We start from the raw sequence: 14,281 nt of genomic DNA on the forward strand, positions 1-14,281 counted from the left end.
TCCACCTTTTCATTCTAATAGATAACTATATTTTGTCTACTAAATTACTCTCCTAATTTCAGCTTGATGGCTCTCTGATTTTTCACAATTCTATGATTATCTTCTAATAGCTTTGTGTTAGGTTGTAACTGATGTAAGCTAGCTGGCTTGCATGGTCGAAATACTGCATACTCTGTTAGCATTAAAAAACAACATACGCAGGCCTCTTATCTGTTGATGTGAATGGTGATAGAAAATCTCTTCACAAGAAGCAGTGAGGGGTTTATGGTGTGAAATACATATATTAAAATACTGAATAGACAGACATGGCTGGCTATTATGATCCAGAGAGTGTGGTAATACTATGACACAAACTAAATAAATTATTTGAGACCATATAAAAAATAAGTTGAAAGAAATAGGTGAAGTTCTGAAGAGAGCTATCTGCAAGAAGAAATTAGTTTACATCTGGCTTTAAAAGGAAGTGGACAAAAAGTAGCAACTGGTATATTCTGGGACTCTCACTTGTTCAGAGCAATGACTACATATAAAACTGTTAAACCAAGCACACTGGCTAGCTTACATAAAATTGGCAGACAACTTAATGTTCTTTTATTTTCGGAAAATAGCACTGGTGTCATGCTCTTCTCTAGAGTACTATATAGCCGTGTAAGGACTGCTTTCCAGGGTGCTGTACTGTTAAGTCTCTAGCAAAACATTTTGACCTGAATTGCACTTTCACATGGGAGCAGTAAATTTGAGATGAGAAGCGGCACAATTTTCTGATGTGTATTGGCAAAACATCACAAGAGTAGAATGATAGAGCCCTTGGGGTTGGAAAGGACCTTTAAAGGTCTAGTCCAACCCCCGAGCAGGGACATAACTAGATCAGATTGCTCAGAGCTCTGTCCAGCCTGACCACGACTATTTCCAAGGATGGGGCATCTACCACCTCTCTGGGCAGCCTGTTCCAGTGTTCCACCACTCTCATTGTAAAAAACCCTTCTTCCTTAGATCTAATTTAAGTCTACCCTCTCTTTAGTTTAAAACCATTACTCCTTGTTCTGTTGCAACAGGCCCTACCAAAATGTCTGTTCAAATATTTCTTATATGCCCCCTTTAAGTATTGTAGTTTTAAAGTGTGTTACAAAGGCTTAATTTGCAATAAATATTGGCTTTATAGAAGAGGAGCAGATGTATGAAATCCCTACTACCATCTGTGGTGTGATAGTTTTAAATACAGAGTATGGACTATAAGATTATCACAGCTATAAACCCTGTTCTGCATTTCTGTCTTGAACTGCTGTATGCTCTTAGTATGAAACCCCTTTCAGTAGCTGGCAATGACATCATACTTCATTATATTTAGACCCTTTATGTACATGAGAAGTCCTGATAAATTATTCAAACGTATGTGTCTCTGCAGGGGTAAAAAAGCTCAGTTGCCCCTCATAATACAAGGAACTGGATTCGATGACTTGGACAGAGCTGCACAGATCTCCATTAAATGATCCATCTTTTCAGACAGTCACAGTAAGTTGTCTTCAAACTCTGTACCTGGTATAGCAAGGTTTCGAAGTGCACTGAGTGCAGCATGTTGAACAGAGATGTCCCCACTCTCTACATGTTTCTCCAAAAGATCCAGAAGCTGGTGTATGACTCCCAGCTGTACCATTCGTACACAGTTGCCATCTGAAGAAAGAGGCAAAACCAAGCAGGTGAGAGAGAAATGCAGTGATTGAAATTAATCATGCAAGTTGAGAATTCAGGGAGTCTTTGCCTTGACTGTTTTCATGTCTTGATAGGATTGAGACTATAGCTTTTGCATTGTTTTTTACAGCCTTCACCTCTAGACATAAGTAAAGCTTAGCTTGACAGAGCTTTCTAGGGACAGCTATTGTCATATTCAAAAGCATATATTCTCCGGTCAATTGCTTCCTCAATGCTACTTTATTTTCCTTTCTGTATATGGTGGAATACTGCTTTCCATTTCTCCACATGATAGCTTTAATACTCCTATTTTGCTATTTTACTACTCAAGACTATTGTGAGATCAGGGATCTTATCCCTCAATGGTGAGTCTGTGAGTTTAATTACTAAGTTTGTACTGATGTTATTTCTTGTATTGAATCAAATAATTTGTCATTAACTATTTGTTGAAATAGTCAGACCTAGCCTTTTCATACCTCTTTTGAGAAACTCACTTTCTGAAATGAGAAGTCTAATTGTATTGCGCTCATACGAAGCTAGGAAAAGATGAGTTGATCTAGAGTTCTGATCTGTTTAATACGGGTGAAAGAGCAGGTTTGTACGTTAGAAAGAACTACCATTTTTCCCAGTGCATGCTCTGCAATATTTTGTCAGCATGTTTCCCTCTGAGAACTTGCTCTACCGAGGTGACAGCCCTTTTGTCATCAGAAGCTACATAGTTCATCTTGATAGGAGGTGAGCTCTCCTGAAGAGCAAAAGGAAACCCTCCATATTATGGTCTCCATCCTTCCTGAAGAAAGTGTTTTGAAGATACCATGTGGCAAATATTTTTCTATATTTTACTTTATGCAGTTTATTATACCTCAAGACAAGCACGTTCCTGACACTGGTCAACATTTCGTTACTGCTGTGCTGTTACCATGTGAATGTTGTTTGCTCAAACATGGCAAAACAAGTGTAAATGCTATATAGGAATACCACATCTTCACCTGGAGTAAACAGTTATCCATGGAACTGTACAGAATTCATGCAAATACAGAATATGGCCAAAAGTATCTTTAGGTGTTTCTCATGGTACTAACTGCATGCCTAAAATGTACAAATTTCTAATCTTTGTGCGTATACCACTTAAGAATGGCTCTAGTAATTTTAGCACCTTTGCTGGTTTGAATATTGTTTTCTCCCCAAAGTAGTAGAAACAATTCCCTGTTGTCTTTTGAACTAATGCCTACTATTCCTTTAATCTCAGCACTTCAGTTACTAGCATTTTTTTTCTCTGTATTATTACATATGTTAAATAAGAATTTGTCAAATGTTTGTAAAATGTAAGTGGATATTTTCATGAGAACTGTCAGTCTGTGAAATCAATCAAATTCTACTTATGCAAAAATCTTTTTATATGAATTTATGCATACATTCTCTAAAGCTGACGGCTTTGCTTGTGATTCTTCAGATGTTCTCTTGCCTAGTCCTAATCTATGGAGATCAGAGTATATGAGAAAAATTGCCCAGTCCTCTTTAGGAACAGGTTCTCTAGGAATAGACCATCTCTTTTGGTCTGACAAAATTCTACAGGCAAAATACTTTGATCTTCATATTGACTAACCTTAATTGAAATTAATTTCTCTCCTCCCCCCACCTCTCAAACCAAAGAATGGCAGAGCATTTTTTTGCTCTTGTAGTAAAGTGCAATTAGGCAGAACCCATTAATACATGCCTTACTTTGTCACAGAGCTCCAAACTGGTTCTCTCTCCTATGGAACTTTGCTTGGAGAGCAGCAGAACCTTCAATTTAATGGTTTATAGTTAAAGTTTGATAGGAACAGCCACTTTCATAGCTGTAAAAAGCTGTCTGTCATCTTTTCACTGCCTCAGAAGTAGTTTGATGCTTAGATCAGATTTCCATAGGATTTTTTTTGTCTCTTAAAGGTTGTGCGTACATCAGTGACACATACTGGGCCCTGAGAGGGATTATTCACTTTTTCCACATGAAACTTCTAATGGGTTGTGGGGAAGAGGGAGAGAGAAGAGTGAGTGACAAAGCAAGCCATTTAGCTGAATAAATTGAAGGTAGCCAGTTTAAAGACACCAAGGGCATTTCTATGGCATTTGTAGAATCATGATGCCCAATGGCTGATTTGAAGCAAGGTATAAGACAGGAAAAAAAGGGAGTCTAGAAAGGAAGTTTGGGGGAGATGGAGAGATGGATATATGATTAGCTTGCTTTAAAAAAAACCCAAACAAACATGAGGCTGACAAACTAAACATTCAGACAGATGTGAGGGAATCTTTTATGATAATTAAGCATGTAATGCAGAAAGTTGAGCAATTTTAAAAAAGCTCCTTTTTGTTAACTGATTTTGGGCCCAGTACAGTAGCTATCAGTAGAGAAAGAGTAGAAAACATGGTGGGGTATCTTCTGCTGACTGATTGAGCACAGCATGCCTTCCAGGAGTCTGTTTATAAGAGTTTCTCTATTTCTTTCAGCATAAATATTAAGGCTCACTACTTTCTATAACAGGAAAGTGTAAAAGGTAAAAATGGCTTGAGTTTTTCGTGTTTCCTCCTGGTGTCTCAGTAATCCTTCCTTCCTAAAAGTGACTTAAAACCTAAAACATCAGTAAGTGTGGGGTTTTTTTTGTATTTCGAACAAATATATTTGCTATGAAACATTTCCAGAGTTTCCGTTCTAATGTGTGATTTAGGAAAAAAAAATAGAGGAGCTTGCATACCTGACCACCCCATTTTTCAGAGTTATGTCCCTCAGGCTACTTCAGTATCATTAGCATTTAATTCAAAGGTACGCAAGTCTCCAGTCTGCAGAAAAGCAAAAATGTTACTGTTTCAGAGCCAGGGAGCAATGAAATCTAGTGTTGTTTTTCTCTCCACTCACAAACAGTGGCTTTCCATCTTGGAAGGGTAGAGAATAACCAACCTTACCATTTTTTGTAAAAGTAGCAATAGCTGTTGCTCCTGTCTCTGTAGCTGCATGTGTTTGGATGTGATGCAAGTACCAATGCTCTGGGAGGTGATACCACATCCCTTAGCAAAGAAGTCCTGCATGTACTTGGCATGAGAAAGAGAGACCATCTCATGACTGTTTATAATTAGCTCCAAAGTGAATTGTTCTGTCTTTGTGGAGATACGAATAAATGATGACTTAAAGATTGTTGTTATAGTTAATAATTTAAGACTTAGTGTTGATTGTCTTGGGATTGGGGGTGATGGATGCAGTATAAGTGTCCAGTTCTTGATGTTTTATTCTTTAATCTGTGTTTCCCGAAATACATCATCACAAGACCACCTAAACTAAGTTACTGTTAAGTCTTCAGCCTTTTTGTGTTGTTCTTGAAATCAGCTTAAAGATTTAGTGAAAAATGTAGGTTAGCAATGTGTGTAGTCTTTTCCTAATAGATAGATACAGAATTTACATTATGAGGAAGTTCTTACATTTCATTTGTTAATCCAAGTGTTTGAAATATGCATATAGATGCGCAGGAAACATGAGTAGTTCAATACCATGTGAACTTAATCTGATTATTACCTTTAGATTTAAAACTGGCTCTTAGGCCAGTTTTGAAAGTAAACTTACGGAAGCAGAGTGTGAAATGACAATCACAGGTACAGCTATAATGGTCTAAAGTTCTTGTGTTTGTGTTCTGTGTAGGAGCAGTCACAGTGGTATTAGATGACTTGAGGCAACACATGTATATACTTGAAGGAAAGTTTGTCAATGTGAGTGCTAGGCTCCTATAAAAAGTGAAAAAGTGTGGTGTCTGGGAAGAATTTCCCTAAGGATTATGAAACAGGTTGCAGATGTGTCCCTGTTAAGGAAATGAAAACAACAGAGCAGGTAACTCCTGTGCTTAAGGGTACTTTTTGATGTTGTTTGTTTATGTATCTAGACTGTCAGTATTTCTTCTTTTTTTTTTACCTCCAAGAAGCAGAGAGACAATAAGATCTGATGCAGCCTTCACAATGCATGTATCTTCAGCTTGTGAACTACCCTGGAGCCTCATCAAGATCTCGGACAGCACCTCTTGCACGCCTGCCTCCACCAACTGCACTTTCAGGACATCTGTAGAGATCACAGTAAAAGCACACTAAAAGCTTCTTGGGTCTTTGTTGAAGTGTTTCAAACTAGGAAGCTGTCCTTGAACTTTAGCCAGTTTTTTCACATGCATTCACTGTTTTGGTTCTGGTTGTAACAGACATTCTGGTGCTAGGATGATGCCAAGGCAGAATGAGCAAAGCTTCTGCATTGATCTGTGACACGTTTGTATGGCCAGTCATGAGTTCTGATTTCTTTAAAATATGTATCAGGTATCTACATATTTTCAGTGGATTCTTGTTGACGCTTGTTACACCACTGCATAGTGTATATATCAGTGATGTTTGGTTGTCATTTGTTTATTTAAAAAAAAAAAATCATCTAAATCATCTAGTTTGCTTTCCTGTTACACGCCATGGAGAATATGAGTTTGAATCTGATATCTTATGGATCCACTGAAATAGAGTGGAATGCAACACTCTACCTCCTTTCTTTGTTGTCTCACCGATTAAGCTTCAAAGTCTTGTTTGGGCCAGGATTTCATATGTTCTTGTGGCTTAATAACACTGAAGGGATTGCTGGTTCCATTAGTAGGATCCCATGGCAAGCTCAGAACCCAGAGTTTATGCTAAGTAGCAGTACCCTGTCTCCCCTCATTTCCCCAAGCTGAAAGGAGTCTTACCATTTTCTGCAAGTGCTTGCAGAACCTCAAAGACAATTTCTAACCTCTCATGGTTCTCCGCTCTTCTCAATTGTTTCACCAGCTGTTCAGCAACCTTTGTTCTGCTTAGAGCTTCCTTGGCTGTATCTGTGTATACGATAAGACATTCAAAATCGTGACTTTATCATCTGATTAGATGTTAAAAGCATATCTCCCTATAATCTGAAGGGATTAGACACTACTTTGCTTTTGAATGCTTTTTCTGTTTTTATAGACACTTCTGTCCCTTTGGACAGCACTGAGTCAGCAAAAACTCTACCTCATCCCTCCTTTCCCACCTTCTTTCTTTAACACTGTTTTTGTGTAATTCCTGTAGCTATGACCTTATAATAGCTGTCAAATTAATCCTGGCTTAATTCCACTGATTTATAAATCCACCTGTAGTATGATTATTCAATATATCAAATTGGCACATGCCAGTCAGTAGTAGTATATTTTCTGCCTTGGTTAGATGATTCTAGTCTTGCTCGGATCCTAAACATCTACAGAATATATGTTAACAAAGATCAAATCTTTTTTAAAGCTTGCTGCTGCCTGATGTAGAACACATTTGAATGGAATATGATATTAAGTAATATAAGAGATCTATAAAGGACAGACATCACACTGTCACATTATCTTCTAGTGAGACCATAACCCCTTCCCTGCCTCTTCCCCCTAAATGCAGGAGGCAGGAGATCAGATTGTAGTCAGACCATACACAAAATGTAGTAATAATTTTCTGCTTGGTCCTTTTCTTCGATCACTACTTAAAACTTGTGTAAAATAGGGCAGATGTATTTTAAATCAGTGGAAATGCCTTTGGTTTGAAAATTGTGTGAATGAAAATGGAAGCTATTTCATTAAGGTGGTATATAAACTTAATTGTTAAACAGAAATAAATTTTTAATAAATGAGTATTAATGTACTATATCTGAAGTAGTTGAAACTGTCAATTTACCACATGAAGTTATGATCTCTATACTATTTTTCTAGGTCAAAAGCTGTCTATTAAATCTTAATTGTTTTAATGTAGTACCAGCAATTTCTGGTACTCCAGGAAAGAGTAGTTACTTCACCAGTACAGACACTGTTTCCAGTTCCTGCTCAAGTATCAATAGTGTTTAAAAACCAAAACCCCAGACAAAAAACCCAATCCCCCCAAATAACCCAACAAAACCAACCCTCCCCAAAACCCCCCAAAGCAAACACCACCACCCCCCAACCTGTGGGCTTTCTGCATGTACATGAAAAGGCAGTGACAATGGGAAGATGGTATTTTGCTCCAAGATGCAAAAACATTTACTTACCAAAGTCTGCAAGATTGCATAAAGCCAATAGATCAACATGGACAAGTGGCTCACTCTCTGCATAATCAGTTAATATTCGGACTAGGGATGTGATTACTCCTACCTTCACCAACTCTTCCTGAAGATCCCCTGGTAATAGTAAGCATAGAAGTTAATTGGTCACTATTTAATGCCCTTTAAATCCGTAAAAAGGGTCCAACTGACATGCTTTGCAGTAAGATTGTCTGCTTTTTTCTGCACTGTTAGGATTTGTACAGCTTTTGTGCTGTGAGTTCAAGACTAATGTATTTGTGGGGGAAATGCAGGTTCGGGACAGAGTTTTGCTAAACCTCCTGGTTTTACTTTGACTGAAGGAATTAAGCCACTGTAAAAATATATAAGGGCATTTGCATGAGCATCTCTACTACTAGTGCAGCTTGTAAAGCAAGTTTTGATGGACTGTATATCTTGGTATTTATCTTAAAGTTGGATGAGGAATGGACAGGAACCCTCTCAGCTAAGGGGAATCTCAGCCTTATTATCCTATGGCTTCTTTTGTTCTGAAGGGAGATGGAATGGACTGGAAACCCAAGATAAAGCATAGTCTCATGATAATTCTTCTTACTGTACATCATCATCAGTGTTCTGAGTTGTACAGTAAATGTCTGTATACCTGATTTTGGCATGTTAGAATAATGATATTTTTCTTTAAAAAAAATAATTTATAAATTATTTTTACACATTACCAATCCCTGGGCTATTACAAGACATCATTGAGAGACACACTGCTTTAAAATTTATCTGGGGAAATTATCCTCTTCCAGTTTTTTACTGTTAGTTGCTCAGCATGTAGGGAGTCTTGGGGTACTTGAATTCAAGGTATCTGTGGAATTTTTATAGGCTGAGTAAGGTTCTCAAGCAGGTGTAAATTCATGTGACTTAAGGTAAGTCAGCAAAGTACAGTAAATAGAAATTAATTTGGTCCTGGTTCTAATGTACTAAATACAGTTGTCTCCATGTGCAGAATTACTGAGGAAAACATTGATAACTTTTCTTTTTTGTAGCTTGTCTTGTAATGAATAAAAGCTTAATATCTAAAATGATTTTGAGAATGAAAAGAACTATGAATGCAAAGTTGGACAGTAGTAGTTACTTAACAGTACAGTGACACTGCTTTTGCTGTAGTTTCTTGCTGAGAGGTAGACAGCAACTTGCGTGACAACATGTATGACAGACACCAGAAGGTGTCTGGGTGCTATTGTACAATTATAATGCAGTCAGGGAATCACTGAAGTTAATTTTTCTGTAATGTATTTATTACTCTGTTAGTAATAGAAATTATTAAAGCATGTATCTTAGTCATCTTGTCAAACCTGTGCTGTGCCTGTGTTCTGACAGAAGTGAAGCAGATTTGCAGTATGGCCATGTGCTGTAGTAATACTGGTGCACAGTGGTTGCATAAGTCTTGCATGTAGTCATATGGGGAGGGTTTTTTTAAACTACGATGTGGCATTCCTTGGCAAATAAATGTAATTTGCAGGGGGCTAGTAGAATCTGCACTAGGTAGCTATCATGCTTGGATTTCCTAGGAACAGTGCAAGGAGACAAAGCCATAGCTTTCTAGATGAAGCTACACGGGTCCACACTAGAAAAACAAGAGAAAGTAGATTGAAGGCAGAGAGAAATGGGTAGGAGATACTGGGTGAAAAGTTTCATATTACCTCTAGTATGCAATAAATATTTTTGCTCAGTCTGGGAATTAAAGGTGTGGTGATTTAGGCCACTAAAATCTGGGACTGGAGACCATGTTGCAGTTGTCCCTCCCCCACACTTGGACCAAGTAGGGCACAAAACCCGGGGTTGAAATAAAGAGAAATTTAATACAACAGTGTAATAAATAACAATCTGAACAACAACAATAGCAATAATATTAACAATAAACAGTAATAACAATAAACAAGACAAAAGATATACAGAGAAATATTGCAGTGACAGTAGCCAGCCTGCCACGCGTGCTTCCTGCGACAAAAGCTACAAAGGAAAGCTTCACGTGCTGCTGCGCTGGCCCTGACATCAGCAAGGTATGAATAAACTGGTTGGAGATCCCTTCCCCCTGCTTGGGAGAAACTTAACACTATCCTACCTGAACCAGGACATAATACACCCCTTCATTCCATACCATCTGCGTCATGTCCAGCTGCCATTCAGCAGTTAACAAAACAACAATTAACAAAGGCCCAGGATCGTGTTCCGGGCGGTGGTGTGGGGCACTAGGTGAGTTTCCATCCATCTAGTGGTTACTTCCACCATTGTGAGCACATGGCACTTCCTGTGGCAGGCCTGTGGCAGTATGATGTAGTCGATCTGCCAGGCCTCTCCATATCTGTATTTCAGCCATCGCTCTCCATTTCACTGGGGCTTCATCCGCTTGGCATGTTTGATTGCAGCACACATCTCACATCCGTGGATGATCTCTGCAGTGGTGTCAATATTGAGGTCCATCCCTCGATCTCGAGCCCACCTGTATGTTTTATCTCTACCTTGGTGGCCTGAGGTCTCATGGGCCCACCGGGCTATGAACAGTTCACCTTTGCGCTGCCAGTCCAAGTCCACCTGAGTCACTCTAATCTTAGCAGCTTGGTCCGCCTGCTGGTTGTGTTGATGTTCATCAGTGGCCTGACTCTTGGGTACATGGGCATCCACATGGCACACCTTCACAATGAGGTTTTCCACACGGGTTGGAGTATCCTGCCACACCTCAGCAGCACAGATGATTTTACCCTTACGTTACCAGTTGCTCTGTTTCCATTGCTGCAACCATTTCCACAGCGTATTTGCCACTACACACGAGTCAGTGTAGACGTAGAGCATCAGCCACTGTTACCACTCAGTAATATCCAAAGCAAGCTGGATGGCTTTCACCTCTGCGAACTGGCTCGATTCACCCTGTCCCTCAGCAGCTTCAGTGACCTGTCGTGTGGGACTCCATACAGCAGCCTTCCACTTTCGATGTTTTCCCACAATACAACAAGACCCATCAGTGAACAGGGCATATCGCTTCTCCTCATCCGGCAGTTCGTTATATGGTGGGGCCTCCTTAGCACGTGTCACCTGCTGTTCTAGTGACATCCTGGAATCTGCTCTCTGGCCAGTTCATGATCACCTCCAATATTCCGGGGCAGCTGGGGTTCCCTATTCGAGTTTGTTGTGTTATCAAAGCAACCCATTTACTCCACATGGCATCTGTTCATGATGTGTGAAGGAGGCTTTTCCTTTGAATATCCACCCCAGCACTGGCAGTCGGAATGCCAGGAGGAGCTGTGTTTCAGTGCCGACCACTTCTGAGGCAGCCCGAACTCCTTCGTATGCAGCTGGTATCTCCTTCTCAATTGGTGTATAATTAGCTTCAGAACCTTTGGTCCCTGGCTCCAAAAGCCTAGAGGTCGGCCTCGGGTTTCTCAAGGTGCTCTCTGCCAGAGGCTACAGGTAGGGCCATTCTTCTCGGCTGTGGTGTAGAGCATGTTCTTAACCTCCTGCACTTCCCGGACTGGCACAAGGGCTACTGCTTGGGCAATCTCCCGCTTAATTTGTTCAAAGGATTGTTGTTGCTCAGGGACCCATTCAAAATCGTTCTTCTTATGGGTTACGTGGTAGAGAGAGCTCACAATCAGGCTGTAGTTCAGGATGTGCATCCTTCAGAAGCCCACAGCGCCCATGAAAGACTGAGTCTTCTCTTTAGAGGTTGGTGGGGCCATGGCTGTTATTTCCATTGTTTATCACCTCTATTGGGATGTGGTTATGCCCATCTTGCCATTTTATTCCTAGTAATTGAATTTCCCTTGCAGGCTCCTTAACTCTTTTTCTTAATGGCAAAGCCGGCCTTCAGGAGGATTTAAATTATCTTCTTCCCTTTTTCAAAGACATTCTCGGCTGTGTCCCCCCATACAATGATATCATCAATGTACCGCAGGTGTTCTGGAGCCCCACCTTTCTCCAGTGCAGTATGGACCAGTCCATGGCAAATGGTGGAGCTGTGGTTCCACCCCTGAGGCAATCACTTCCAGGTGTACTGGATGCCCTCCAAGTGCAAGCAAACTGTGGCCTGCACTGGTGCTATTGGAATGGAGAGAACACATTAGCAATGTCAATCTTGGCTTACCACATGGCCTCCTTCGACTCCAGTTCATACTGAAGCTCGAGCATGTCTGGCACTGCAGCACTCATTGCTGGCATAACTTCATTCAGGCCATGGTAGTCCACAGTTAGCCTCCATTCACCATTAGGCTTTATCACTGGCCACAGAGGGCTGTTGCAGCGTGAGTGAGTTTTGCTGATCACCTTCTGGCTTTCTAGTTGATGGATCAGCTGATGCATGGGGACCAGCGAATCTCGGTTGGTGCAGTACTGCCGCCGGTGCACTGTCCTGGTGCAGTCGGCACTCGCTGCTCCTCAACCTTCAGCCGCCCCACCACTGAGGGATCCTCTGAGAGGCCGGGTAAGGTGGACAACTCTTCAACCCCCTCCAGGGCAGATACAGCAAAAGCCCACCGGTACCGTTTTGGGTCTTTGAAGTTCCTTCTCCTGAGACTGTCCATGCCCAGGATGCATGGGGCATCTGGGCCAGTCACAATGGGGTGCTTATGCCAGTCCTTCCCAGTCAGGCTCACTTCAGCTTCCACTAGGGTCAGCTGTTAGGATCCCCCTGTCACTCCGGAGATGCAGATGGATTCAACCCCACTGTAGCTCGATGGCATCAGGGTGCACTGTGCGCCAGTGTCCATCGAAGCCTTATATTTTTGTGGGTCTGATGTGCCAGGCCATCGGATCCACACTGTCCAGTAAATCCAATTATCCCTTTCTTCCTCCTGGCTGGAGGCATGGTCCCTCTAATCCTGCTCAACATCACTCACTTCTTGTAAGAATGATTTACTGGTCCCCTCAAGATGATCAGACATAACATTCACAATCCTATTCTCTCTGGGGGATTTCCGACTGGACACTGGAGCTGTGCTTGTCTTGGAGGACTCCTCTTTTGTGGTGGTCTTCCCTTTCAGCTGCTCTACTCATGCTGTCCATCCCACCTTCTCATGTTCTCTTCATGGTCGCGGAGGAAAAACCAGGGGGTGCCTCATGGTTTGTGCCTTCTACTGCCTTTCTCTTGGGTGGGGAAACTTTTACTTCCAGTGGCTGAGACATCAGCCCATGCAGGTCGAGTGTAGGACATGTCCTCTTCCATTTTCTGGACCCTCTGAGACAATTCCTCCACAGCTGAGACCCAGGAATGTGGAGATGAGGGGAGATTTCCCTCATATTGCTGGAGCTTGCCAAGCACTCTGTTCACTGTTAGAGTGTGGGTTTCTGTCTACCAGGACACTATTGCCAATTCTTTCGAGTGTGCTTTTGGTGTGCTCTTCAGGAACTTTCGCCACATCGGGTGTGTGCAAGGGGCCTGATCTGGGTCTATGGGTGAATGTTCTTTATTCAAATCACCATAGATCATGTCAAACACATCCAGTTCCCTGAGGTTCTGGATGCCTTTCTCAATGCTGGTCCATTTGCTTAGTTGACACAGGATACCATCCTTGTAGGGGCGCCTCTCCCTTACACTGAGCAGTAGTTGCTTCCAAAGGCTGTGGGTTTGAGTCTTTTTTCCGATTTCACTGTCAATGCCAGCATCCTTGGCCAAAGTTCCCAGATGCTTGGCCTCTCTCCCCTCCATTTCAAAAGCACTGGCTCCATTGTGCCAGCATCGGAGCAGCCAGGTGCAAATCTGTTCTCCTCCCAGACGGCCGAAATCTCTCTGCGTATCTCGCAGCTCAATCGGGGATAGAGATTGGACGATCACCTCTGGCCCTTCCTCCTGTTCCCGTGATGGACCTGGCTCATCCTCATCCCTCACTCTGCCAACTGACTTTTTGGTATATTTTGTTTTCTGTATCGGGGCGACTGATACCAGCGCTGGTTGGCTCTCTGGTTTATCTGCTGTTCTGGTGGAGACGACTGATACTGATTCTTCCTGTTCCCCCAGCCCAGATATTGTACCATTAAGTTCGTTCTCAGATCCTGCAGCCCTTTCTCCCCCTTCAGGGCAGTGGGTGGTACTAAAAAGGACACAGTAGGCATGGGTGAAGTCCCCAACACATCGCAGCGATTTGTGTCTCCTGGGTTTTGCCAGATTGCTAACACATGTTTTCTGAGCAGTCTGCCAGTTTATCAGGGCTCTGCATTTGTTTGGGATTGAAATTCCAAAGCACTGGAGGCGACCACCAACTCAGGCCTTTGCCTGTCTTTTCCCACACCCCTTGCCCCTCACTAATATCTGACCTCGGGGCAGGTTTTTGGGCCCTGCTATTGTTAGACAAATGCGGCATGGCCAAAACCGAAATCAGGCAGACATTCAGAAAGCATTGTGCCACGGTCACACTGGCCTGAAGGCTCCAAGGATACTTGAAACTCTCAAAAACCGAGAGGATCTCTTCCCCTGGCTCACCCATAGAGGGGGTGAGACCCCTAACAAAAGCCCAGGCAGCAAACAGGTACCAGCCCGCCCCC

General features: G+C 41.9%; 1 protein-coding gene across 3 annotated transcripts in view; it reads right to left on the bottom strand.

Annotated features, from left to right (window-relative positions):
• Window positions 1–14,281, bottom strand: part of LOC113483264 (rap1 GTPase-GDP dissociation stimulator 1-like) — a 42,144-nt gene that overhangs the window by 11,831 nt on the left and 16,032 nt on the right. For 2 of the 3 annotated variants that reach the window (XM_026854667.1, XM_026854665.1), the window contains exons 5-8: window positions 7,751–7,879; window positions 6,423–6,548; window positions 5,624–5,767; window positions 1,537–1,671 (exon numbers count right to left, since the gene is read on the bottom strand). In XM_026854667.1, the coding sequence (XP_026710468.1) occupies window positions 1,537–1,671; window positions 5,624–5,767; window positions 6,423–6,548; window positions 7,751–7,879 (534 nt within the window). The remainder of the gene's footprint in view (window positions 1–1,536; window positions 1,672–5,623; window positions 5,768–6,422; window positions 6,549–7,750; window positions 7,880–14,281) is intronic. The other variant, XM_026854666.1, reaches the window with a different exon arrangement.

Source organism: Athene cunicularia (assembly GCF_003259725.1).
Source record: "Athene cunicularia isolate RWA chromosome 9 unlocalized genomic scaffold, athCun1 chr9_part1, whole genome shotgun sequence".
Taxonomy (NCBI): Eukaryota; Metazoa; Chordata; class Aves; order Strigiformes; family Strigidae; genus Athene; species Athene cunicularia.